At 38.4% G+C, this 24,726-nt stretch overlaps 1 protein-coding gene and 1 pseudogene across 2 annotated transcripts; both read left to right on the top strand.

The window, feature by feature from the left end:
* Window positions 1–3,932: 3,932 nt before the first annotated feature.
* On the top strand, window positions 3,933–5,460 carry LOC122661136 (annotated as a pseudogene).
* A 3,396-nt stretch (window positions 5,461–8,856) lies between these two features.
* On the top strand, window positions 8,857–23,216 carry LOC122660849 (protein EI24 homolog). Of its 2 annotated transcripts, XM_043856098.1 has the most exons (11): window positions 8,857–8,968; window positions 9,051–9,116; window positions 10,026–10,197; window positions 14,280–14,332; window positions 16,120–16,257; window positions 16,386–16,449; window positions 16,635–16,720; window positions 16,807–16,889; window positions 17,236–17,312; window positions 20,913–21,028; window positions 22,807–23,216. In XM_043856098.1, exons 1-11 carry the CDS (start codon window positions 8,868–8,870, stop codon window positions 22,871–22,873), a joined length of 1,023 nt encoding a protein of 340 aa, XP_043712033.1. In that variant the 5' UTR covers window positions 8,857–8,867; the 3' UTR covers window positions 22,874–23,216. The 2 variants fall into 2 exon arrangements, with proteins under 2 accessions (XP_043712033.1, XP_043712034.1); XM_043856099.1 differs by lacking the exon at window positions 22,807–23,216 and having other exon boundaries at window positions 10,026–10,176; window positions 20,913–21,032.
* Window positions 23,217–24,726: the final 1,510 nt, after the last annotated feature.

Raw genomic sequence — 24,726 nt, 5'->3', positions numbered from 1 at the left:
GATAACAGATCCAGTCTCATCATGAGGCTCTCTGACCTAAGCACGGAAATTTGGGACCTCACCTGGGAATCATCTTTTCTTGCCGTTAAAGCAGCACCCTTGTGGAGTTTCTCCCTAGGGAGCTATCCATCTGTGCTTTGTTATATACAAGTGATTTCACCTCGTTCTCCTATTTTTATTTCTTTTCTCCTGTTGTAGATGAATCACCTCCTTTAATATGGGGTCTTCCCTGATATTCTCCCACATGAATGAGAAGTCCTAGATCGGAAATGGTGGCTACTTCTATTTGGATGTTTATCAGGTCGAGTTGTAAGATTACAATGGTGGTAGCTCTCTTATTTACTTTATCTTTCAAATTAAATTTAGGGAAAAGGACTTTGGGAGTGTGGTCCCTGTGCCTAGACATAAGATGGGGGCAAAATGACCGCCACGGCCCCATGAAAGGTGAAAATTTCACCCGTGTTGATGTTTTCATGTGTGTTCCCACATTAATCCTTGCACTGGCATAGAAGTAGGGCCGACACTCCCAAACAGAGAACGTGTTCCCTTAAATGGTTTCCTTTACCTTCCCGCCATTTCCCTTGTTTAGAGAACCCTCTCCCTCTCCCTCTCTTTAAATAGGGATGGCAATAGGGATGGCAAATGGATCAAAGTTTGGGATGAGTCATCCCTTCACGAAATCCATCTAGAAGATCATAGCTGAACTCCTCTTTGTGGGTGTCAGTGGGAACCTAATTGAATCATCCATTAGAAGAACTAGGTCCAAATTTAAGTACCCAATCGACAAGGAATTAGGATTTGAGTCAGGTTAATGGGTATTGACCATCTTTAAAAAAGGAGTGCTGACTATTGATGTTTTTTATTACCACATACTCAAACTCAAGGCAAGATTTAACTTCTTGTTTTTTTGGGTAATAAGTTATTATTTAGACTTGTAATAAATTAGAATGTGAAAATTTGGGTTCAATTTTACTAGTTCGAAAAGATTAATGCAAAAATTCGGTCAAAACAAGTGGACTATTTAAAGACAAGGATAAATATTATCGAATGAGAAATGGATTTGATATACTAATGTGCGGAATAAGTTCTATAACTTTTATCGTATAAAAAAAAAATGTTCTATAACTTTTGATTCCTCTAATCCTTTGCATAATTTCATCAAGAGAAAAAGAAGTATGTCTGGATGTGTGGCCCCTATGCCTAGACATAGAATGGAGCAAAATAATTGTCATGGCTCCCATGAAAGGAAAAAATCATGCCATTGTTGATACTTCTCTGTGCTCCCATTGGCCCTCCCACTGGTGCAGGAGACGCACTCCCGAACAAATAGTACCTCCCTTCATCAAATATGTGAGATACATTATATGCCAAGGCTTCATCAAAATAAACAAAAACAAGGAGAATTGAACACCGGTTTTACTGATTTGATCTACATAGCCAAACAAGGAACTCAATCCCTTCTTATTTTTTTCATGGGTGAGGGTTCCGTGAAAGCTAGTGTGACCCCTATGCTAGCATGAGAAGAAGCATCAATAAGGGCAGGATTTTCGCCTTTCATTAGGGGACAAGACGATCATTTCGTCCACCCAGACACCCCTGTGTCTGGGTGCAGTGCCACATTGCTTTTCAGGCTTTTTTTCCCTTTTTTTTTTATTACGTAAATCAAAGTTATTCCCTTATTTTCTTTGTGGGAAAGAGAACGCTACTTGGTCGCGTGCGGTACGCTGCCCTTGTGCCCCAGACACAAGAGTGGGTGAAATGACTGTCGCACCCTCAGAAAATCCTACCTTTCCATGGAGGTACGGCAATCATTTCACTAGCTCATGTGTCTGGGCACATGGGCAGCTCACCGCACGCTCCCAAGTAGCATTCTTTCTCCCTTTCTTTTTATTTTATTATATCTATTTTAAAAATGTGGCCCACATGGATGATACCTTTTTGTAAATACTAATTAGTGTGGTACTGTGGTGTGCAAATTTCTTCCCACATTGGCAGCTTAGGAAAATATTTATTGGTTTCAACCCTGCAACCTAAAAGGAATTGGAAGGGACCATATAGGACTATTTTAAAACGTAACAGCTGATCCGGTTTACGAATTCTATTCTACTTTTCTAAAATATTTTCTTATTTTTATTTTTTAGGGCAAATTTCATGGACACCCTCTAAGTATTCAATATGTCACGGACTTACCAAACTTTGAAAAAATATCAAAGACTGCCCTTATTTTATGATTATATTTCAACTAAGTCCAGCCCGTTAGCCTTTTGCAGTTAAGTTGTTGTTAATATTTTTATAATGGCAAAATTACCCTTTCAACAGGGTGAACTCCCAATAATACCACCCTTAGTTTTTTATCTGCCTCACGGTCTCCTCCCCCCCCCCCCCCCAAAAAAACCCTAACTCGATCCCCCCTCTCACTGTCGGCAGCCCCTCACCGCTCCTCTCATCTCCCACTGCCTGCCGGAGTGTTCGATGTGAACTTAAGAGCATAAAAATTCAAGAGGGAGATGGTCATGGTGTTGGTCTTAGCGTTGCAACTTTCTTGGAAAATCCAGGTTTGACACAAACAGAGAAGGATGAACTTTGGTTGACATTGGAATTGCAGAGATTGAAACCAAACCAAACTCCATTGAGAATGAAGGTGTTGTAATTGAAGGAAACCTTAGAAGGCCCCTGTACACCTTCACTGTCTCCGGCTTCCAACCATCATAACTGGATCTTAGCATATAGAGATAACAAATCTGGTAGGTATATGGCCATCTTATCTGAAATGTATCCATCGAGTATTGCTCGAAAATCTGAGACGATGGGTCGTCCAACCTTGGGTCATAAACCTGATCCACCCAGATGATTAGATCAGATCAAATATCAAAATAGATATATATTCCTTTAATCCTTTCCTTTAAGAATATGGAATTTCAAGAGAACAAACAGATAATAAAAATTTGAAAAAGAAGTGATCATCGATGCAGACATGGTTACCATAAGCTTCGTCGAATGAGAGGCTGATTCTGTCTCGGGTGAATCTTACTAGTGAGCAGCTCGTTTTTATGCTCACTGTGTATGAACAGCTGCTGCTCCTCGCAGTCTGACTACTTTGGAGGACCCAAAAAGAAAGGGAAAACAAAAAATGGAGAAAATTGAGGTATGAATACACCAGGCTGAATCAGGTTCAGGTAGTGAAAGATGAAAGGAGCGATGAGGGGTTGCCGGTGGTGAGTTAGGGTTTGGGGGAGGGGGTAGATTGTTGGAATAAGGAAGAAGAGGGAAGAAAGGGGAAGGTTGATATTTTAGGGTTAAAATGGATATTTTATTTTGCTTTGTTAAATAATTAATGGGGTTAAAATGGATATATATTTTAACTTTGGATGGTAACCCTGTTTAGCGTCAGGGGAAGGTTGTCATTTTGACCAAGTTTGATAAATTCGTGCCATTTTGAATACTTAAAGAGGGTGTCCGTTAAATTTGCCCTATTTTTTATTATATTCTATCTTTTTCATATTATTATTGTGTCATTATAATTCGACCTAACAAACTCTGTAGGATTTGAATCTACGACTACCAATGTACCCTCTCCCATAAATGTCTTTAAATGTTGTTTGTCTCTCTTGACAGTTCACATGGTAGGTGAACTAGTTAGAATCTAGCAGATGAACTCCTCATTCGAAAAGAATCCAAGAAATTCCGAAGTAAACATTTTCATGTCTTTGCCGACACTGCCATGAGCTTTGATTGGTCAGGAACAAGACAGTAAAACTCTCAAATGAAGGAAAACTTGTGGTCATAACTCTAACACCCACTGTCCCTGCAATTTGTGGTCATAATTTCCCTGCTGTGGAGTTTGATTTCTTCCTCTACGCATCAAATAAAACTTATGCTTCAAGTTCAAGACCAGTTGAGTCTTGGACACTTGAACTCTTGAGCAGAACCATCTCTCTCTCTCACTCTCTCTCACTCTCTCTCACATGGCCAATAGAGGAGAAGCAGGGAATTTGGTGATATTTCCATTCATGGCCCAAGGCCACATTCGACCGTTCCTAGCCCTCTCACTGCATCTAGAACAGAGATTCGGCGTCACAATCACCTTTGTCAACACCCCACTCAACATCAAAGCTCTTAAACCCTCTCCCCCGCCCAACTCCACCATCAACCTCGTCTCTCTCCCCTTCTCCAGCTCAGACCATGACCTCCCACCTGACTCCGAAAACAGCCATCTCCTCCCTTACCCACTCATATGTCGTCTCTGTCATGCCTCTCTCTCCCTCAGACCCTCCTTCCACCACCTCCTCTCCCACCTCCATGGCCAACCCCCTCTATGCATCATCTCCGACATGTTCTTTGGATGGACCGTCGACGTCGCCAGAGATCTTAGTATCCCTCATGCTGTCTTTAACGCTGGCGGCGCCTACGGCATGGCTGTATTCTTCTCTCTCTGGCTCAATCTCCCCCATCTCAGATCAAATTCCAACGAGTTCTCACTCCCTGACTTCCCTGAAATCTCAAAAATTCACCAAACTCAACTCTCTGACGGCCTCAGAGTTGCTGATGGGACTGACCCTTGGTCAATCTTTCTTCAAAAACAGTTCAGTCTCTCATTGTAATCTGATGCTCTCTTGTTCAACTCTGTGGAGGCTTTGGATCAAACGGGTTTGAAATATTTCAAAAGAAAATTTAGGGGGCCATTCTGGACGATTGGACCGATTCGAACAAAATTAGAGCAAGAAAACTGTATAAATCAGGATTTTTGTATTGAATGGCTCAATACTCAAGAGCCCAGTTCAGTTCTGTACATCTCATTTGGTTCTCAAAACAGAATCTCTGCTTCACAGATGATGGAATTGGCAAAGGGTTTGGAGGCCAGCGGTAAGAATTTCATCTGGGTTGTAAGGCCACCGATTGAGTTCGACATTAATTCCGATTTCAGAGCAGAGGATTGGTTGCCGGAAGCGTTTGAAGATCGAATGAGAGAGATTAACAGAGGTTTATTAGTGCGAAAATGGGCGCCCCCAATTGGAAATTCTGTCTCACAGGTCAACTTCTGCCTTTCTGAGTCACTGTGGTTGGAACTCTGTGATGGAGAGCTTTAGCAATGGCGTGCCAATCATTGGGTGGCCATTGTCGGCAGAACAGTTCTACAATAGCAAGTTATTGGAGGAAGAGGTGGGGATGTGTGTTGAGGTTGCCAGAAAGCCATTGTGAGATTAGACATGAGCACGTAAAGGAGGTGATTGAGTTGGTGATGTGTGATGGTGAGAACCAGAAAGGGAAGGAGATGAGAAGGAGGGCTTGTGAAGTTAAGGAGATGTTGAAGGACTCCATTAGAGATGAAGAAAGTTACAGGGGATCTTCTGTAAATGCAATGGACGAGTTCTTCGATATGATTCGGTCGATGAAGAAGACAAGTGTAGTGGAACGACAAGGTTTGAACTTTGGACAGAAGAAAATATAAGCGCATTCGAGTTATAGGTTTCGCTTCCCTTCGCCATAGTCTTGACTCTTGATAGAGGAGGTGTGACCGTGTGAGTGTGTGTTTTAATATTGATGTTGTTGTTTTTGTTTTTGGTTTTTTTTCTTGGCAAACTGGTATTGTTGTTGTTGTTTTTTTCTTTCTTTGGTGGACGGAAAAATTAAATTATTGTTGGTGTTGCAGGGTTTTAGACTTTTATAATTGGTATCGATCTCAATCAATAGAGATCTGATACAATTCGACCCTTCTACTGTCGCCTGCCCCTGGCCTCCTGATGTTGTGTGTGCCCCACACACAAGCAAGGCGGAATGTACCGCCTTATCCCTGTCGGAGCGCATTATCCGAGGGGGGGGGGTAAGGCAGTATTTTCTATCACGCTTGTATGTGAGGGCACACGGCAGTACCGGGCAGGCAGAAGTAGAGAAGTCGGATCCGATCCGATATTGATCCAGATTGATTAGGATTAGACAGATTTACCCTTGTATACTTCAAAAAAAAAGTTGGATTTTGTTTTTTTACATTTTTATTATTCCATTCCAATTTACTGATATAGATAAGTCAAGAATCGATATTGGTCTCCACTGGTACCAATACAAATCAGCCGATCCGATCCCAATTCCTCAAACCAACTTGAAAGAGGAACATTATGATACCAATACAAACTAGCCGATCCGATCCCCATTCCTCAAGTTAAGAATCGATATCGGTCTCCACTGATACAAATAAAGGAAAAATGTTTTATGTGGAGGGGAGGGAGCGTGGCCCTTGTGTTTAGACATAGAGGGGGCAAATGACTGCCCTGCCTCCCATGGAAGGCAAAAATGCCTGCCTTGTTGATGCTTCCGCGAACACTCCCATTTGCCTCTCACACATGCTTAGGCCTTAGGGGCCATGCTTCCCCACATAGAACTCTTCTCCGAAAATAAAATTAGGGATTTGATATTAGACTAGATGACCCTTGCGCGAGCACAGGGGCCAATGGGAGCATGCAAGGGCATCTAAGGGAGGGGTGGCGTGATCATTTCACTGCCACCTATGAGAGAGCGCAAAGAACGTTACCAGTCAGTGTTCTTTTTCCCATAAAATTATTTTAAGAGAGTTGATGTCACGCCCCCTGACTCGGAAGGAGTAGGGTCGCAATTAGGGCCGCAACAGGGTCGGGTTGGGCCGAGCTTTTTAAAACCCTAGACGAACCCTGAGTCCCCTTAGCTAGGCCCAGGCCCGTCTTGACCCTGACTCAGGGCCTAAATACCTTGACCCTAACCCTGACCCTGACGGGCCAAGCCCAGCCCAAGCCCGCCCTGATTGGCCCTGCAAAAGCAAATCAAAATAACAATAGGGAAGATGTGAAAGAGGAGGCTTGAACCCAAGACCTCCTTATAGGAATTAGATTTCATGCACCACAAACTACCAAGTGTGCCACGGACTATTTTATATGTATGATACCTTCTATTATTTAATAAATAAATAATTTTCTTCAGCTCCATCAGGGTTAAAAATCAGGGGCAAAATCAGGATCGGGCTGAGCCCGAGGTCTCAACCCTGACCTGACCCGACCCTAACTCAGGGCCAAGAATTTCTGGCCCTAACCAGCCCTCAGGGCGGGTTCGGGCCGACAGGGCCAAACTTGCAGCCCTAGTCGCAATGGTCCTGCGAAGCGGCGAAGGGGATATTGGAGATTCTAACTTCTTAGTTATTTTCAACGGAAGCTTGTCTTCAACATAACTGCAGTGGAAGTCTTATAATAAGTTGGGAAGGTGGTCCCAGAATTTTCATTTTAAAATTAAGGGTAACCATACTTGCTGCCTCATTTCAATGGAAGTCAAAATTTGGGATGGTGGGTTTCAAACCTGATTTAACCACGAGTTTAGATCCTAACTTGAGGTGGCCTCTAATTACACAAAAGAAAATTAAAATTTAGTTATTACTACACAAACTTAATTTCCCTATCTACGCAAAATACATCATTGTTTTTTAATAGAAAATAAACATATATATTAAATAAGAAAGGATAAAACCTATACAATATTGTGTGAAAGCAGTATGTGTTCTTTGTTAATAGACATGTACTTTGCTATCATTGTACACACACTCGATGCAGCGACACTGAATATGTGTGGTCTCTAAAAATGGAACAGAACCCAGTGAGGGAAATATATTGTATTCGCGTGGTCTCTCAAGACGTTCTATGCTTTACAATATTGTACTCGTGATTTATTTTATAATTATCTTATCATGTTATTAATATGACAGATTGTATTCCCTTTAATTTCCATTTTTCATAAAATTATATCATGTCTCCTATTTGTTTGTATGTGGTTTCTTATATTTACCTCGTTGGGTTATGTTAGCTCATTCCACGCATAGGTCTGGGTGTGTACCTGCGCTCAAACACAACCCAACACAAAAAGACCAATGCTGTCCCTAGAAAGGTGGAAAGGACTAGAGTCTAGAGGCAGCGTTAGTCTTTTTATGTTGAATTGTGTCTGGGCATAGATGCACGCCCAGGAACAACACTGATTAGCGGTCCTTTTCCATAAATAAATTTTTGGGAAAAGGCTGGTATGCTGACAAGTTGACCTACATTTGTCATCCTCTCTCCTCAACTTTTGGGAAAAAAATGCTTTACCCTCCTATGTCCAACTTTGTGATTGATGTATGCAACTGAAAACTAACCGCATACCCAACTCTCTGCCAAAACTTTTTTAGGGAAAAAAGGTTCTTGCGCCCCGAGATGCCAAGGCGCGCAAATGGTCCTTATGGCCCTGCACTCCCCCACAAAGATTCCACGGCCCTTGTGCTCTCCCACAGAGAAGGCTCTCCTATTTTTTTTTTTTAACAGTTCGCAAGGCTCTTTTTTTTTTTTTCTGAGCAATGTCAACTAAATTCCGATGTGGCAGATATATCTTTATACGGAGTAATGGAAATCCCATTTTCACTTCTCAGAAAACGGGTATGGAGGGCCCTACACACTAGAGGTGGGTCCCCCATGGAAAGTTATCTCTTCCAATTTCTTGCCTGGCCCAGTTCCCCCAATGCCTCTAATAAGGGGGGGGTGGGGTGGACGGTGGACCCCATCCGAGCAGAGTGTTGGGACAGGGGTAGGGTGGCCATTGTGCCCCATGACCACCCATACCCTTGCCCGAACACTCTGCTCGGGTGGGGTCTACCCCTTTATTAAGGCACTGGAGGAATTGGGCCGGAAAAGGAACTGGAGGGGACAAAGATCCGTCCCAAACCCATGGAGGGTCTAGATCTGTCCCATGGTCCCCGAATGACTCAAAAAACGGTCTCTTCTGTTCAGAATCAGATACCTAACTCCAACACCAAACAATCCTCAAGAAGAAACTGAAATCCTCTCTCTCGCTCACTTGAGTGCGCAAATATTATGGTACTAACGATGGATGCTCTGAAACCAAAAGTTAAGCAAGCCGTGTTACTATGGCTAGATGGTTTCAGGGAGGCCTGTTGTCTCCACAGGGTCGTTTTCCTCTGCCTCAGGTTCCTCTTTCTCCCTCCACTCTCTAATCCTAATTTTTCTCTCTCTTTTGATTCTAATAATTGTTGTTGCTTCTTTTCACAGGTCGAGGATGCTTTTAATTCGAACTGGGCAGTGTTTTCTTCTGAATGGCTTTCTTTTCTTAGGAAGGTACTCGTATTGCTCTGTGACTTCTCAATTTTGTAACTTTTCAGTTTCAGAGGATTTCGTTTGCTCTGTTCTTATTATTAGGTTGATATATGGTCATAAGTTTGTGTTTCCAGTATTATTGCCTTCTGAATATGCTTGATAAGTGACTTGAATTTTCCAGACCATATGAAGATCTGGATTCCATAATTGGGACCAGAATTTGGGAATGCATCTTCCTTGGACTTGGTTAAAGGTCCAAAACATTTTCCCAGACACAGTTAAACCAAGTCTAAGTTGACTCAACCAATCCCCACAACCGGATGATAAAAATTTTAGAGTGTTCTAGGCAAACCACTTGTGCCGCAATTTTATGCACTGGCAATTCAAGCCTGGGTGCAGGATGGAATTGTGTCCCGTTGTTTGCTTGGTATAATACTTTTGGCCAATTCAGTTGGACAGGAATCCCCAATATTTATTTTTATAGTAATTAGTATAAGTTGTGTCGAACCAGTGTAACGATGGACAAAGGCTCATCCAGTTGGTCAACATTGCCTCCTAATTATTAAAAATGTGGTTCAAACTCGGTAACAGATGGGGCATTCCAGAAGATTGTACTTGAAACATTTCATTGTGTTTCCTCTGTAGATCCATTTCTGTAACTTCTTTAACTTGTCCCAACGCAAATGAACTGGACAGCCACCTGATTAGTTGATTCTATCCTTACCTTTTCTGTAGTTTTGGCTTTATTGATTTTTTTTTTTTTTTAAATTTTCCAATCTCTCCTTTGAAAAGTTTGTTTAATGATGCATTAGCAATTCTTGGGGTCATTATCTATAGAAGAATTTATTGCATGTTGAAGTACTTTTTGCTTGTTCAAAAAGATCTGTGCTTAACTAATTTTTAAATTTCTGAATCTTTTCGCTGATGCAGCATACTGGTTCTAAATTCAGTTGTCATTTCAACTCTAGAATGGATATTGCCAGATCAATGCCCACAATATGGTTCATTCAATCAATGCTCGTTTGTTGGGGTTGTAAAACTTTATTCCTTTTTACGCTCAGGAATTATTCAGCTTTTCTATGTAAGTGTACAGATTTTCTTTGTAATTAAGCTTTTAATTTTGCTTTTGCAATTGATTTATCAATACATCTTCTTTTATATGATCAACCCCCCCCCCCCCAAAAAAAAAAAAGAAGATGAATGGTACACATTATTATTGGACTGTATCTTTATGGGGGTTATTTGTTAATGTTTATATCCTGTCTGGAGATTTGCACTACAAATGATGATTATGCATGTTTCTCTGAGATTTTATGATTGAGTTTTGCTATACGCACCTAGTATCTATATAATAAAGGCTTCAGAGTGAAGTCTTCTCTACATTGTTGTATGCATATTTCAGATTCACTTCGCTGTTTCTTTTGTTCTTTTATTTCCATTAATTTGTTCTCCCATCTGAGTATTACCTTCTAAAGATTCATTCACAAGCCTGTACTCCCAAGTTGAACATTTCATTCCATTAGATGCTAATGTTATGTTTTATCGTATGTTTTAGCTAGAAGCAGTCTCAATGGGTCAAACTTGTACTGGTAGGCCTTTTCCCTGATGTAGATATTGTTGGGTTTTGTGTCTTGTGTTCTGCAGGGCCCACATAATTAGTATTGGGCTTCTATACGTTTGGGCCGTGTTTTTGGGTTCATTACTTGTAGACGGGTAAAATTGTAATTGTGTCTATATATTGTCTTTGTGTGGAAAACCCTTGGTACAAGCAAAGGAGATCACATAGTGAGGTGGAGAGTGTTGTATTCTGGCTAGTGAAAACTTCTTTAGTTCTCTCTAGAGTGGATGTAAGCATTCATGTTGAACCACATTAAATTCCTCATGTTCGTGTGTGATTGTTTGCTTGGGTTCTTCCCCGTTTTTGCATTTTCATCCAAACAAAGCTTTCCAACAACTCCAAGATTGCTTAAATCTGATTTATATTGAAGGAGTTATGTTCCAGTCAAAGTTAATTTGGTGTGCGTGAATGCTGTCAAAATGGCTCTGAATGGAAATAATTTTTTAGACATCAAAACAAATGACTATTTTATCGCATTTTTGGTTTTTAGCAATGTTTTACCATATTAAGATTCATTAGAAAGTTGAAAATTTCACCTACCGCCGAAAATCAAGTTTTTGTTCTTGAACTGGGGGGTTGACTTTTTATCCTTTAGGAGTTTATTTTTTAACTATTTTTATTGGATTCAAATAGAGGGTATTTGCTTATTTATGAATAATATCTTAAGTAAATGAAATTACAAATATAAAAACATTTACTTAACTGATATTAGGCATAAATAAGTGTCTGTCCTGGTTTCTGACATACATAAGTATCTATACTGATTTTGAGCCAAGTTTCTCCAAGTTTTGATGGGCATAAGTGTCGAAACTTGCGAAATTACCAACATCTCGGTTGAAACCATGCATTTTTTCAAGTACCTGGGCAATTCGACTCGGAAACCAAGATTTAGTTCCATGGTTGTGGCAGACAAGTAGAGATAATTGTCAAGGTGGCAAGGTGACCCAAGGCGGTGGAGGGGTGCCTAAGCGCTTAGGCGACAAGGTGCCCAAGTTTTTTTTTTTTTAATTTATTTATTTCCCTTCTTTTCTAACATTATTTAGTATGTTACAATATATACCTCATAACATCAAAAATCAGTATTAAGCCACATCAAATCATTAAAAATCAACATTAGACCACATCAAGTCATCAAAAATCAGCATTAAGTTACATCAAGTCATAAAAAATCCATATTACGCCACATCAAGTCTTCAAAATTCAACATAGAACTAGAAGACAGCAGAACTAAGCTATTAAAAGTTTGAAACAATCAAACATACAGTTGGCTTATACTGTTCTTGGAATTTGGTCATTGTAATGGTATATCTAGTCTCGCATTTGGTTTATACTGCTCTAAGAAAATATTATCTTATCTATAAGTAATTAAATTGCTCTTAATTTAGAGAAATGTTCTGGTTCTCTAAGAAGTTTGATTGGTCAAATGATTTTATTTTATATGAAGATTTTTTGTATTAGGTAGAACCAAGTTTAAAGTATCGTTATCGAAAGGGTGATTTTAAGAGATGTATCGTGTCGGAGATGCGTATCGTATGCTACAGATACGCATGGAAATGGTCAATATACACGTGGAAATACACTTTTGGAGCAAAACACAATATAAATAAAGTAATATATAACATGTATCATGCGTAAACACTAAAATGGAGAACAATGTATAACGAGACAAAAACTTTTGTTGATTTGAGTACAAATCCTTGCAAATGATCAAGTTTGATGCATTAACTTAGTTTTACCTAAATCTGTCGATTTATAGCACAAAATAGGAATAAAGCCCATGATTTAAATTTTAAACACAAATATCATGTTTTTCTGAAACCTACTTTTTTTTTTTTTGTTTGTAAAATCTCCTTTTTTCTGTGAAAACTCCTTCAATCTCTAATCTCAGAAAAAAAATCATATTTTGATAGTCACATGGGCCTTTAATGGCCGTATCAACATGTATCAGTTGGTATCGACTATATCAGTATGTATCGAGCCGTGGCCGATACATATCGATACTTTCACAGAACCCTTTAACATACATATCGTAAGTATCGGTCCATATCGTTTTGGCCGATGCAATACGATACCAACCGAGAGACCATTTTCTATTAAAAAAAAGATACGTATTTGTATGTATCGTATCGGTATTGACTGATAACAATATGTATCGGTCCATATTGTATCGTATCAGTCGATACTTTAAACCTTGGGTAAAACATAAAACCAGCTTTCCAAGAAATCCAAGATTGCTTAAATTTGATTCATATTGAAGGAGTTATATTCCGGTCAAACCTTATTGGGTGTGCGCGAATGCCATCAAAATCACTCTGAATGAAAATAATTTTTGAAATATCAAAACAAGTGAATATTTTACCGCTCTTTTGGTTTTTAGCAATGTTTTACCATATTAAAATTTATAGAATTTTTAGATTTGAGAAAATACCCAACATTAGAAAATTGAAAATTTCACCTACCGCCGAAAATCCAGTTTGTGTTCTTGAATTGGGGGGTTGACTTTTTATCCTTTAAAATTTTGGTTTGTTTAACTATTTCATTGGATTCAAATAGGGGGTATTTGCTTATTTATGAATAATATCTTAAGTAAATGTTTTAAATGATATTTGGCATAAAGAAGGGCCAAGGTGTTCGATACCACTAAGGTGACAACCGCCTAGACCCCCAAAAATCCGCCTGGACGCCTAAGCAGCACCTAAGCTGTGCCTAGGCGACGCCTTGACAACTATGGCAGGGTTTACAAAATCGATATTAACATTTTTCTTCAGGTGGATTATAAAATCCAAGCCAAGGTGGAGATTTGTTGGCTCTTGCGTGCAATTAGAATTGGGCTCATATATTTTTGGGTTGAGTTTTTGGGTCCATTACATGTATAGAGATAAAATTGTAATTTTGTGGATCAGGTTTTCTAGGGTGTTTATATATTATCTCTGTGGGGAAAACAATAGGTACAACCAAAGGAGATCACATAGTGAGATGGAAAGTGGTGTAGACTGTTTTTTGGCTAGTGAAAAATTCTTTGATTCTCTAAAGTCGATGTAGACATTTATGCCGAGCCCATAGTTATCAAGGTGGGAAAGAGACCATGGCGTTTTAGAGGGGCAAAATTCAAGGCTACACCGCCATGGCGGCAAGGCGACCAAGGAGCCTGGATGCCATGGCGACGGCGACACCTTGATAACTATGGCCGAACCACGTTAAATTCTTTGTGTTCATGTGTGATTTTTTGCTTGGTTCTTCCTCATGTTTGCGCATTCGTCCCAATAGATATTTGATATTACTTATCTGCTGCTTTGTTAACTTTGTAATGTCTTGTTGCCTGTTTCTTTTCTCCAGTACCTCTTTTAATGTCCTTTCTTCTTTTCTCATAGTAAAATCTTTATTATTAGTAAAAATTGGTCCCAATAAACTTTGATTTTTGACACTACTTCTCTATTAGATTTATTTTTTTATTAGAAAGGGAAAATAGTAGCACTTATTTTGTTATATAACTTGTTCTGGTTTTATTTACTTAAAATCTTGTCAATGTAGCTTTACCAGTCTCTATTTATTTGTTTTCCTTGCAGATATTTTGGTTTTATCCACTATATGTTTTCAGCTTTGTACTAAGCACTCTCTGGTACTGATCTGTTCTTTCTAATCTACCATTTTCATGCTTAATAGCTTCATAAAGTTTCTAGAATTTCTAATTATAAGTAGCATTTCTCATTGCAAATATAATTTCTTATTGGGGATTTAGTTAATGACATTTTGCTGGGTTCTTAAAACTTGTCTGTAGCATGAAGCCTCTCGTTTCTTGCAGCCAATGTTTGAAATTTTGGTTTCGACCCTGTCTGAAACTGAGATTTCCCTGGTCAAAACCTGGTATTTTTCTGGGCCAAACCCAAAATGTCATGCGCTGGTTGAAAGTTGAAACTGTTCGAAACTTGGTATTTTTTCGGTTGAAACTGGGCTTGGTCAAAACTACCGAAATATGCGAAATATGGTCGAAAGTCGAAACTGGTCAAAACCTTGTACGATCCAGTATTAACTTTAGATTTCGTCTCAGAAAGTGTTGAAACCAAGATTTAGTTCCATGCTTGCAGCTAAAGTGGGAGCATAAATTGTATCTGTTATCACCACCTTGCCGCCTTCTTATTCACCTTTTCTTTTTTTTTTATGAGAATCAGGTTCTTAAAATATGCTCACAGGCTTTAACAGTTGCACCTAGTTAAATCTTAACCTATTATTTGATTTGTTGGTCAACATGATAATCTGAACCTAACAGTATTTTTGTTGAAATATAAATTAGCAGTTGTCATGGAAATAATTCTATTTATCTCTGAGAAGTACAAACAGTACAGATATTCTTGAGAAGTCAAATTGACTACGGATTATAAAGAAAGAATGAATAAAGAAGTAAAATTCTACCCATCCTGATACTGGAAATCGCCATGAGAGTTAAGAGAGGGTGTGGGAATACAATCGCTATTAAAGAATCTAATATGGCCTTTGTATTAGACCAATAATGCATCCTAACACATACCAGCAAAAGAGCATGATACACAATTTTTTCTTGAAATATACCAGTCTAGTGGCTAGTCCCTACCTGTTCCTCAGAATTTATTTCTAAAAGCAATTTGTTATCAACTAAGAATGATGTTGTGTAATATTTATCTGAGCAACCAGGACCTCTGTTAACCCAGATAAACTACTGATCTCAAAAGCTAAGTAAATTTAGATCTAAAGCACCTTAGCTGTATTATCTAATAGATAATTATCTGGCATCTATTTGGGCTGGAGTTCGATGCGTATCTGCTTATTGGTGCTACATGATTTGGTATTTTGGGAAGATTTTTTCCATGTCTCTCTTTTTATCTTGTTCCTAAACTTTCCTCATTTGCTATTGACATATAAAAGTACCACTATACTTCACAACCTGCCAAACTGCAGTATAGGCGTGGATTTATATGGTAAAAGACCTCGCAGCTGTCTCACTGGTAACGTTCTTTCCAACATAGGAAGATGAAGTGACTTAAAAGTGTGTTCAAAGTTGCACTACATCACAAAAATGCTATTAGATTCCATTACAGTAAAATGGCTTTCTTATAATTTAATGAAACTTTGAACCCACTTTTTAACCATTTCTAATGCTTGTTTCAGCCTGAAATTCGATGAGTGTGATGTGTGTGGGGTCCTTTGTTACATGGACCCACCCATGTACTGCCACGTGGCATGTTGTTAAGTATAAGGTAGTATTAAGCATCACTAGACATACTGATGTTTCAAAGCTTTCTTTATTTGAATGTGTCATTGTCTTGTCAAATTATTTTAGCATAGGATGGATCTGAGATAGTACCTGCTACTTTTGTTGAGGCTGCCCTCTACTTATCTTAAATTCTGTTCTCAACAAGGATTGCAATCTAGGTACAATGACATTGCTAAGTATGCTTTCATTGCTATGGGTAAAGATGGATCAGCTGTAGTGGAGTCATCAGTCCAGAAGGAGGAGTCTGTAAACTCACAATCTTCAGCTCATATGAATAAACATCCTGGCCTTGGGGGGTAAAAACTCCAAACTAATAAGCTTTTCCGGAACAATGGTGTTACTGCTTCATCATGTACAACTATTTCCACCAAACGAAGAATTGTATTAGGCAAGTGATTATTTCTGTTTTTTGATGTCAAAATAGGGTCATAATTGGAATTGGAGAACAGGTTTATTCAGTCCTCCTGTTGAGCTTCTTCTTCCTTGAGGTGCACTAGTTTCTATTTGGTACCCTTTATTATTTTCTGGTGGTGGACATGTTTCATTTGTTTATTTTCTAGGGCCAGGTTTATTCAGCAGGCATGTTTTACTTAGGCTGTGAGTTCTTCTGTCTTGGAGATTTGTTTATTCTGTGGATGATAGATTTGAAAGTCTTTGGGGATTTGTAATGCAGGTTTTTGCTGCAGGGTTTATACCCTATGTTGGGAAGGCATTGAACTTCTTACTGCTTTCTTGGATGTATGCCTACTATAGTTTCGAGTATGTGCAGCATTTACATATGCAGTTCCATATGTAGCATTTATTATTATCTTGAGAAAGTCTCATTGCATTTGTCAACTTCTTAGGTACAAGTGGAATCTTGCTGAGGTAGCTCTAGACAAAAGGCTCGACTTCTTTGAATCAAACTGGGCCTTTTTTGCTGGTTTTGGTAATGATATTGATCACTGAGTATTGCTTCAGAGTGCTATTTAGTTTAAATTCCTACATTACAGAAAAATATCTTCCTCTCAGAATTAATGTTATGCAGTGCACTGCCAGAGAATGCTAAATTAGATGCAAAATTCGTATGAACTAGTGCTTAAAGAAGTAAATGTACTTGTACTATTTGCTGATCTCATTTTCCAGTTCTTTCTCTTATAAGAAGTTGTCAAAGTGAACATATTATTTGGTGTTCATCTGTATTCTGTATCTTTACGCGTTCCTTGTTCTTTTGGATGTTGAGGTGGTAATTTTTCATAGTTATATAACATTTTTATTGATTTTACTTTTTCCAGGAGGCCCTTGTGTGTTGGCAATTTTCTTCTTCTCTCCTCTTGTGAGCTATGGTGTCATGGCTATACTCTACCCACTGGTATTTCCCAGAATTCTTTGATTTTTCTCATCTGAGAGTTTCATTATTTCTTCCCTCTTTGTTTCTGCTCCAACTGCATTTAGTTAGTGTGCACCCATTCTAAATAATTTTTTTTTTTTAAAAAATGGGTAATTGCTTATCATAATTATATGAAGGCAGCCTCATGCTTCTTATATAGCAAGTACCTTACATTCATTTTGAGTGAACCGTTTGATTGCCGTAAAAGTGTGTATGCAACCTCCCCAAAATCCCCCTTTCCCGAAAGGGTGGGGCCACTCTCTTTTGAAGGGAAACAACCTCATGTTTATTGTTCAAAGCAACAAAGCTGGGCTTGACTTTGGCAGTGTTAGCTACAAGATATCTACTGAAAATCATAAACAATTTTCATGCAGCAAGCAAGTTAATAAGTTTAAATGCTTCATTATTGAATAATATATGAAAACTTAAGCAACTAGAATATGCCATTCAATTGTAGGTAATGACCTTAAGAGCTCCAAACATGATTGCATACTGCGAAACTGATGAATAGTCTAGAAGTGTATGGATTAATAACCCATTCATATTTGTGTTCAGTGCACATCAAAATAATATATACCCAATTCCACAAATTATAGGAAAAACAAAATGATGTGGAGGATCTAAGACACATCTCATGTGCATAGCCAGGTGATGTCATCTTCAACAGGGGTACTCTGTCGGTAAATTTAGCATCCAAGTATCATAGATTACTGAGGCTCTTAGATGGTTGATTAACTGCAGAAGTTGTGATATTGTTCTGAATCTTAATTCTGCTATACTTTTTTTGGTCTTATGATGTATTAATTTTTTTATGCCTCACATAGGAAACTTTGTTTTTTTTTTATAAGTTTCCAAGACTTGAACAATACAAATCCACCCCCACCCCACCCCAATAAAAACCCTCCTTAAGTCCTCAAAGAAACCATCTTCCTGACTTAAGTCTTCTCCTCTTCCCTTTTCCCCTACCCTGCTGAAACAATTATTTCTGACATGATCCTTGAACTTTAGTACGTTAGCACATTTTTTCAACATTCTCCAACGGACAAAAAATGCAACTAAGCATTACAGAACTTCAACAAAGTCCAGACATCTCTTGTTTCTGTACAGTGCAAAAGCAACTGACTATACTGGTTTATCTTTGCTCGTACACATTATGTAAAGATTCACATCCTTATTAACCTGTACATGTCGTTCTAGTAATGTCCAGAAGTTTCCAATTGGCACAGTTATTCGACTAATTTTAATTAATTTTTGTGAAGTCCACCTACTCTGCCACTAGGACATTTTTTTCTCCCCTAAATGTCTTAGATACCAACTAGGAGATAAATTAAGTAATACAAGAACAGTGCACTGAAAATTTATTATTCTATTTAACACTCTAAATGATTAGCTTACCTTTCCAAACATGCATGGATCTTAAGGGCACTATATGTGAAAAGAAAATGTTATGGTATCGTAAAACTTTATTTCTTCTCCTCTTTCCTTTTCCATTTTTGGAGTATGCCAAGCCTGTGACGGTATCAGGTTAACATTTCCTTGCAATGTCATTGACTGAAGGGTAAATTTTCTTTGTTTCTTTGGGGAGGGGAGGTGGTTCATTTTGATGCACCTTATTAGTTGATACGGAGTCAATATTTGATGTGGATCAAAGATTAAGAATATGCGGAGGCTGATTAAATCAAGCCATAAAAAATTGGGATTGGATTCGGATATGTATGCAGTTTCAGGGCTAGTCGATTCTTTGATGTTCTGATCAGTTGGCACTAAAATTTCTTCAAAGACAATCAATCAAATTAGAAATACTCATGATGTCAGGCCAAACACAATAAGTATGCTGGCATGGAACATTATCCATAAAGACTGCACACCATGCATTGGAGGTATTAGATTAGACCCGCCTTATAGAACAAAGAACCACCTGCGTCGTCCTTTATTATGAGTCCAATTATAAGACGTTTCTAACCTTCGACTCTCTCTCACAAGCAAAGTAACATGTATCTATTACTCCTACTTGTACTAAGACTACTGAAATAGCAGTTCCTGTTTTTTCAATCCAATTAAGTACTTTGATTTCCCTAAAGCCTAAACGAACTGAACATAAGATATTAATTAAGTAAAATTGGAACTCAAAACAATGGATTTGTGTACAGTTGAATGCAGAGTTACCAGAGAAGGAAGCGAAAATGAGAAATGATGCAAAATCAAGAGACGAAAAGTGAGCCCTAAAAATTTCTTAAAAAGAGAGTAGCAAATAAAATGCATCATGGAATTAAATGAGAAATGAATAGAAATCATTTAAGGGAGTGAAGTGGAATGACTAGAAGCCTCTAGACAATCAAAGAGAATGATTTTGTGAAAGAAAAGGGATTATTCTTTAAAAATAAAAAATATCAGACACAGATATGACTGTAATTAGTTAAAAATATAAAGAGATGCATGTAAAATATTAAGTACATATGAAGTTTAACCAAAAATAAACTTAGTTACTTGGACTTTTCTGTGGTAAAAATTGAAAAAAATAATAAAATTAAATTAAAAAAGGGGAATAAAATAAAACTATTTCTTCTCATTTAGGGCTTAGGGCCTTGGGAACCTAAAGTCCAAAGTCCAAATCCCGCGACAGAAGCAGCAGACACGAAGTTGACTGGAAACATTAAGAAACAAATTTGATTTGGTTTCCGTGGAAAGCTTCCCTTGTTGGAAGGAGTTTTCCAGTAACTGCAGTAGCTTAATCTTGGTTGATTTATATGCAGTGGAAGATCCACCACCATTTGATTGATGGGTTCACAATACAATTGGTGATCATTGTTTGGATCTCTATTGAGGAGGAAACTATCATAAACTTCTCCCAATCCAAGTGATTGACTGGACAATGTTTTCATATTATTGGAGTCATTCCTACCCGATTCTGTTGCAAAACTGAAGGTGTGTCATGTTCATTACTCATTGTTTGTAGAAATTTAAATTTTTAGCCTATCATCATGGTTTGTTGACCATGTGTTTTTGTACATTGTGTTTGCCCTTACCCTCCCCCCTGGCACACATGAATATACATAGTTAGCAGCTCCATGGGAGAGAGAATGGGGAAATCCCATATGAGCCAATATGTCTGACTAGTCGCACTATACATTAACCCAAACTACACCTTTCTCTCCGGGACTACGAAAAGGGACTTTTGGAACACCAATAGGCAGGCTCCATGCGGGCGAGTTGCAGCCTGAAATCCAAACTGAGGACAGGGTTTTGGAGTTTGCTTACCCTTGTGGGATTGCGACCCTTTGTACTGTCCATTGTAGCTCGTGTGTCGCCCAGGGCATGAGGGGCATGATGACGGGGATTCAATTTGACTATTAATCTGGATGAAAACAGGTCTTATCCAAGTCCTACCAGCACATCCACATCATGACCCACTGTGTCAGAATAAAACCTAATACCTAGATACCCGTTACTTTCCAATGCATAGTTGCTTCCTCTTTCAGAACCTGTGTGACTTTGTCAGCTAATGGTAATTTCATATGTGCTACTCCCTTTACTAGGTATGGACGTATGGTTGCAGCAATGCTAACTGATTTCCTTTTCCAGTTTGTGGTGATCGCAACAGGCTCTGAAGCTGATCACGCTATGAAGTGTAACAGAAGAACATGGAGAGGTGCCAGATTAGGAAGGCTTCCAATATTTTATGCTGCTGATACTTTATCGTAAGTTCCATTTTACTCACATTCTTTTTGCTTTTATATTCTTGTTTGTACCTGTACATGAATTATTTGAGAATTTCATTCTTTTCGCTGATACTAAAATTTGGTCATGCTTCAGTAGATTATGTAAATAACCCACCAATATGAACGCTTAAATTATTGGGTAATAAGTTCATCTGATTGCATCAAGATACTGATGCAGAGATTTTAACATGATCATCAACTGCATTGTCTTGGCCAAGTTAATGCTGGAAACAATGGATGAGTTGCCACTCGTTGATCCGGAAAACACTACCAGTGTGGAGGGAACCTGAACAGATTTCATGATAAATGTGTTCCATCAGAGTATCAGACCATGGCAAGGAAGAGATTTTTCTGAGAATTTAGGGTTTTTTTCCTAGCTAAGGATTTGTTGGTTGCATGGAGAGGTTATTCTGACAGCAGAGACGATATAAATGAAAATCTCCCTCCCCCCCTCTCCTTGGGAAGGTTTAACAGGAGGATCCTTGAACCGTCCTCACCTCTTGGTGTGATTTCCATATTACAGTTATTGATGTGCTTCAAGGAAACCAGGGTGAGGCAATGTGAGGAGTGATCATTGACCATAAATAGGCTGTGTTAGCCTGATTCTGACTTAAATATTATACTAATTTCCAAATAAATTAGGTTCTTTTTGCAACAGTCAAGAATTTACTAACACAAGTGAGATTCTAATATTTATGGTTCCTCCCACATATACTCCTCCGTATTACATCCTAACGCATTCATAAATATTTGGACTAGGCAGGTAGATGGTGATTATACAGTTTAGGACTTCCACTGACAACTGCTAAGTGTGAACATTTAATATCAGGCCATGGTTATAGCCTCAGGGGTCCTTTCTGAACTACTATCTTGTCAATAAGTAAGTGGTTAGACATTTGTATTTTAAAGTTTGTTTTTGAAATAAATCTGTGAAGAGATACAAACTCAAGACGTTGAAACCTATATCAATGCATTAGTTGACCACTAGCCCAATTTTAGTTTCTTGTATCAAAACACAGCCTTCATAGTTTATACTACATTTACCAACTCTTAGAACATACACTATACTTACTCATCCGATCATTGGGACTATTATTAGATTGCCAATTGTCAAGCTATAATGATCAATCATCCAGTCTGATTTTTAAAGCATTAAGGAAAAACGTAGGCATGATTGGCCCTTTTGTGATCTTTGAGAAATTATTGCCCAGCTCTTTTTCAGAGGTCTGGAAGAATACTAGTGCCACATGGCAACGGCTTATTGAGTGAAGAATGATTTAAGAAAGTGTTGATTTGGCCCATCACCCCTGCTGCCACATGTTGAAAAAGTAAATCTCACTCCATACATGGTTTCCTATGGTACCTATTAGCATTTGCTTTTTGGGAAGATCGGCTGTTAGTAACAGTTGGATATACCTCATCACTTCTTTAAGACAAGGATTTAGTTAATGATTGCTACTTATATATTCCTGTTTTGTTATTGGAAAATCACATATTTACTCCAAGACCACGTCATTTTTGTTATATTAAGTAGTAACAAAACCTTTTTGCTGGTTAGTCATCGCTTGCTATCCACTCTTCCACATGATTCAACTCCAGTAAGTGGCAAATTTTACTTGGGAAAAGGCATAGTTGAGTTGAGAATTTCCAAAGGTCTTCATAGTGGGACTTTATACAGTATATGCATTTTCTTTGTATATCATGAACTGAAATACTTAATTCCGACTTTTGTTGTTCTTTTGGTTCCAATGCAAAAGGATGCGAGTTTTGCAACTTTTCAGTCAGGCACCTCCTGGGCAAACACCAGAGAAGAAGACCCCCTGAGAAGCTCTGCAAAGTATGCTAAACTGCTAATCAGTATTCAATCTCTTGGTAGCTCTTTGTGGTATGCTTGCAGAAAAGAGTATCATGGCTGGAAAAGATCTCTCAGCTGCCTCATTGTGCAAGTTGTATATAGGAAAGGCAAAGTACTGCCTTCCATTTTTATGTACATTATTTTGATATATTGTGTACAATCGTCCTCCCATATTCAGGAGTATAATAGGAATGTATTCATTAATTGAATGGAGAATAACTTGAGACAGTGGATGAGAAATCACAATGCACTTTCATCTTGCAACAAGAATACTTTCAAGGACTGCAGAATGAGAAGAAATTGTTGCTTCTTGTTTGGTGGAGATTGGATTCTATCATTCGCACATCAATGGGGGACATGTCTTTTATCAACACTTACAGAATGATCTTAATTGTCTCATCTAGTGAACTTCTTTTGAACTAAGTGAAATAATGCAGTAAACCATAAAAGAAAATGTTTGTATCAAACAGCGGGATTGGTTCTTACATACATATATATATTTCTTGCAAGTATGATGCTTTCTCTCCTCAAAATAAATTGGATTCTTCTATCAAAATTAGAGTTGATCATATCACTACAATGAATATTTGTAATACTACTGTCAAACATCAAGCTTTTGAAAACTGGTTTTGGTTTGAAGGAATTAAAAGTTGAAACATAATAAGTTACTAATATCACATGGTAACCAATCTGATGCCTGATATTGCATGCCTGTTTTCAGCTCGTGCCTTAAGATATTGGGTTAAGTCCCACAACCAGTGTAATCCTCATTATTAGTTGCTGTTGTTGAGTTTGAAACTCTCTACAGATTGTCAGTGATAAGCTGGTGGATGTGAAAAAACGGTATGATTCTTAGATATGAATCATTTGATACTAATTTGCCTAATTTGAAGGAAGGATAACAGAACCATTACCATTTGTTAATTCAATTAATGCTCAAATTTAATAGACATGTTGACCTTAGTCATGGGTTAAATTTCAGACCATTCTGACTTCCTATGTCATTATAGTGTCTTGAAAATGATTTTGAAAGTCAATTGTGTAACTCAAAAGGGAAGATCCAAATGCATAGTGGACCATGTAGTACAATTGGACCTTGGCAATCAATCCAATCGCCATCTCTATCTGACATTTATAATGACCAAAATATTAGTTCATATTGCCCTGCAAATCTCAAGCATCTTATCAATGCCGGCAAAAGCTCTAGAGCTGATGGAACGTGTAAAATTAGGCACTTTAACCTATCCAATAATACAAGGGTAAGGCTGAGAAAGAACCTCTCTGCGAAAGATATGACCCTCTTCAGACCCCACAGTGGTGGGAGCCTCGTCACTGGGTACGCCCTTATTATAACCTATCTGTAATACGCTTGGCTCAATCTAAGGTCCATACTCGAAATAAGCCCCACTATGAATATATGGACAAATGAAGATTAGTCCATGTGAAAAGGATCTCACACTCATGTCACTAGTCAAAATTCAACCCCAATAAGAAATAGAGGAGGATGTGGTTAAGAAGTTCCATAAAATTAAAAGAATGCCAATTCATTGATTATGTTCTCTAATGTCATTTTTATAATATTTATCATTTTAAGGCACTCCGAAAACATGGTCAATTAGATAGGACCAGGATCCTCTACAGTACCGCCAGGTGTGCGTGCACATCGTGCGGTACAGCAGAGGCCACATGGCACACATGGCACACATGGCCTCTGCTGTGCTGCAGGATGTGCACGTACACCCGGCGGTACTGCAGAGGATTTCTATCCAATTAGATACTCTCAGAACCTATATAAAATTGACTCATCCATATGATGTTGGAA

This window comes from Telopea speciosissima, chromosome 5 (assembly GCF_018873765.1).
Source record: "Telopea speciosissima isolate NSW1024214 ecotype Mountain lineage chromosome 5, Tspe_v1, whole genome shotgun sequence".
Classification (NCBI taxonomy): domain Eukaryota; kingdom Viridiplantae; phylum Streptophyta; class Magnoliopsida; order Proteales; family Proteaceae; genus Telopea; species Telopea speciosissima.
The sequence above is the reverse complement of the archived record's forward strand: the minus strand, read 5'-3'. Positions and strand labels throughout refer to the sequence as shown.

Bases quoted from the DNA above. Each gene is read 5' to 3' on its own strand.
- LOC122660849 (XM_043856098.1), top strand. From the start codon at position 8,868: ATGGATGCTCTGAAACCAAAAGTTAAGCAAGCCGTGTTACTATGGCTA. The intron at 16,450-16,634 runs GTGCACTAGTTT...TTTGTAATGCAG, and splicing joins TGAGCTTCTTCTTCCTTGAG to GTTTTTGCTGCAGGGTTTAT. The intron at 16,721-16,806 runs GTATGTGCAGCA...TCAACTTCTTAG, and splicing joins TATGCCTACTATAGTTTCGA to GTACAAGTGGAATCTTGCTG.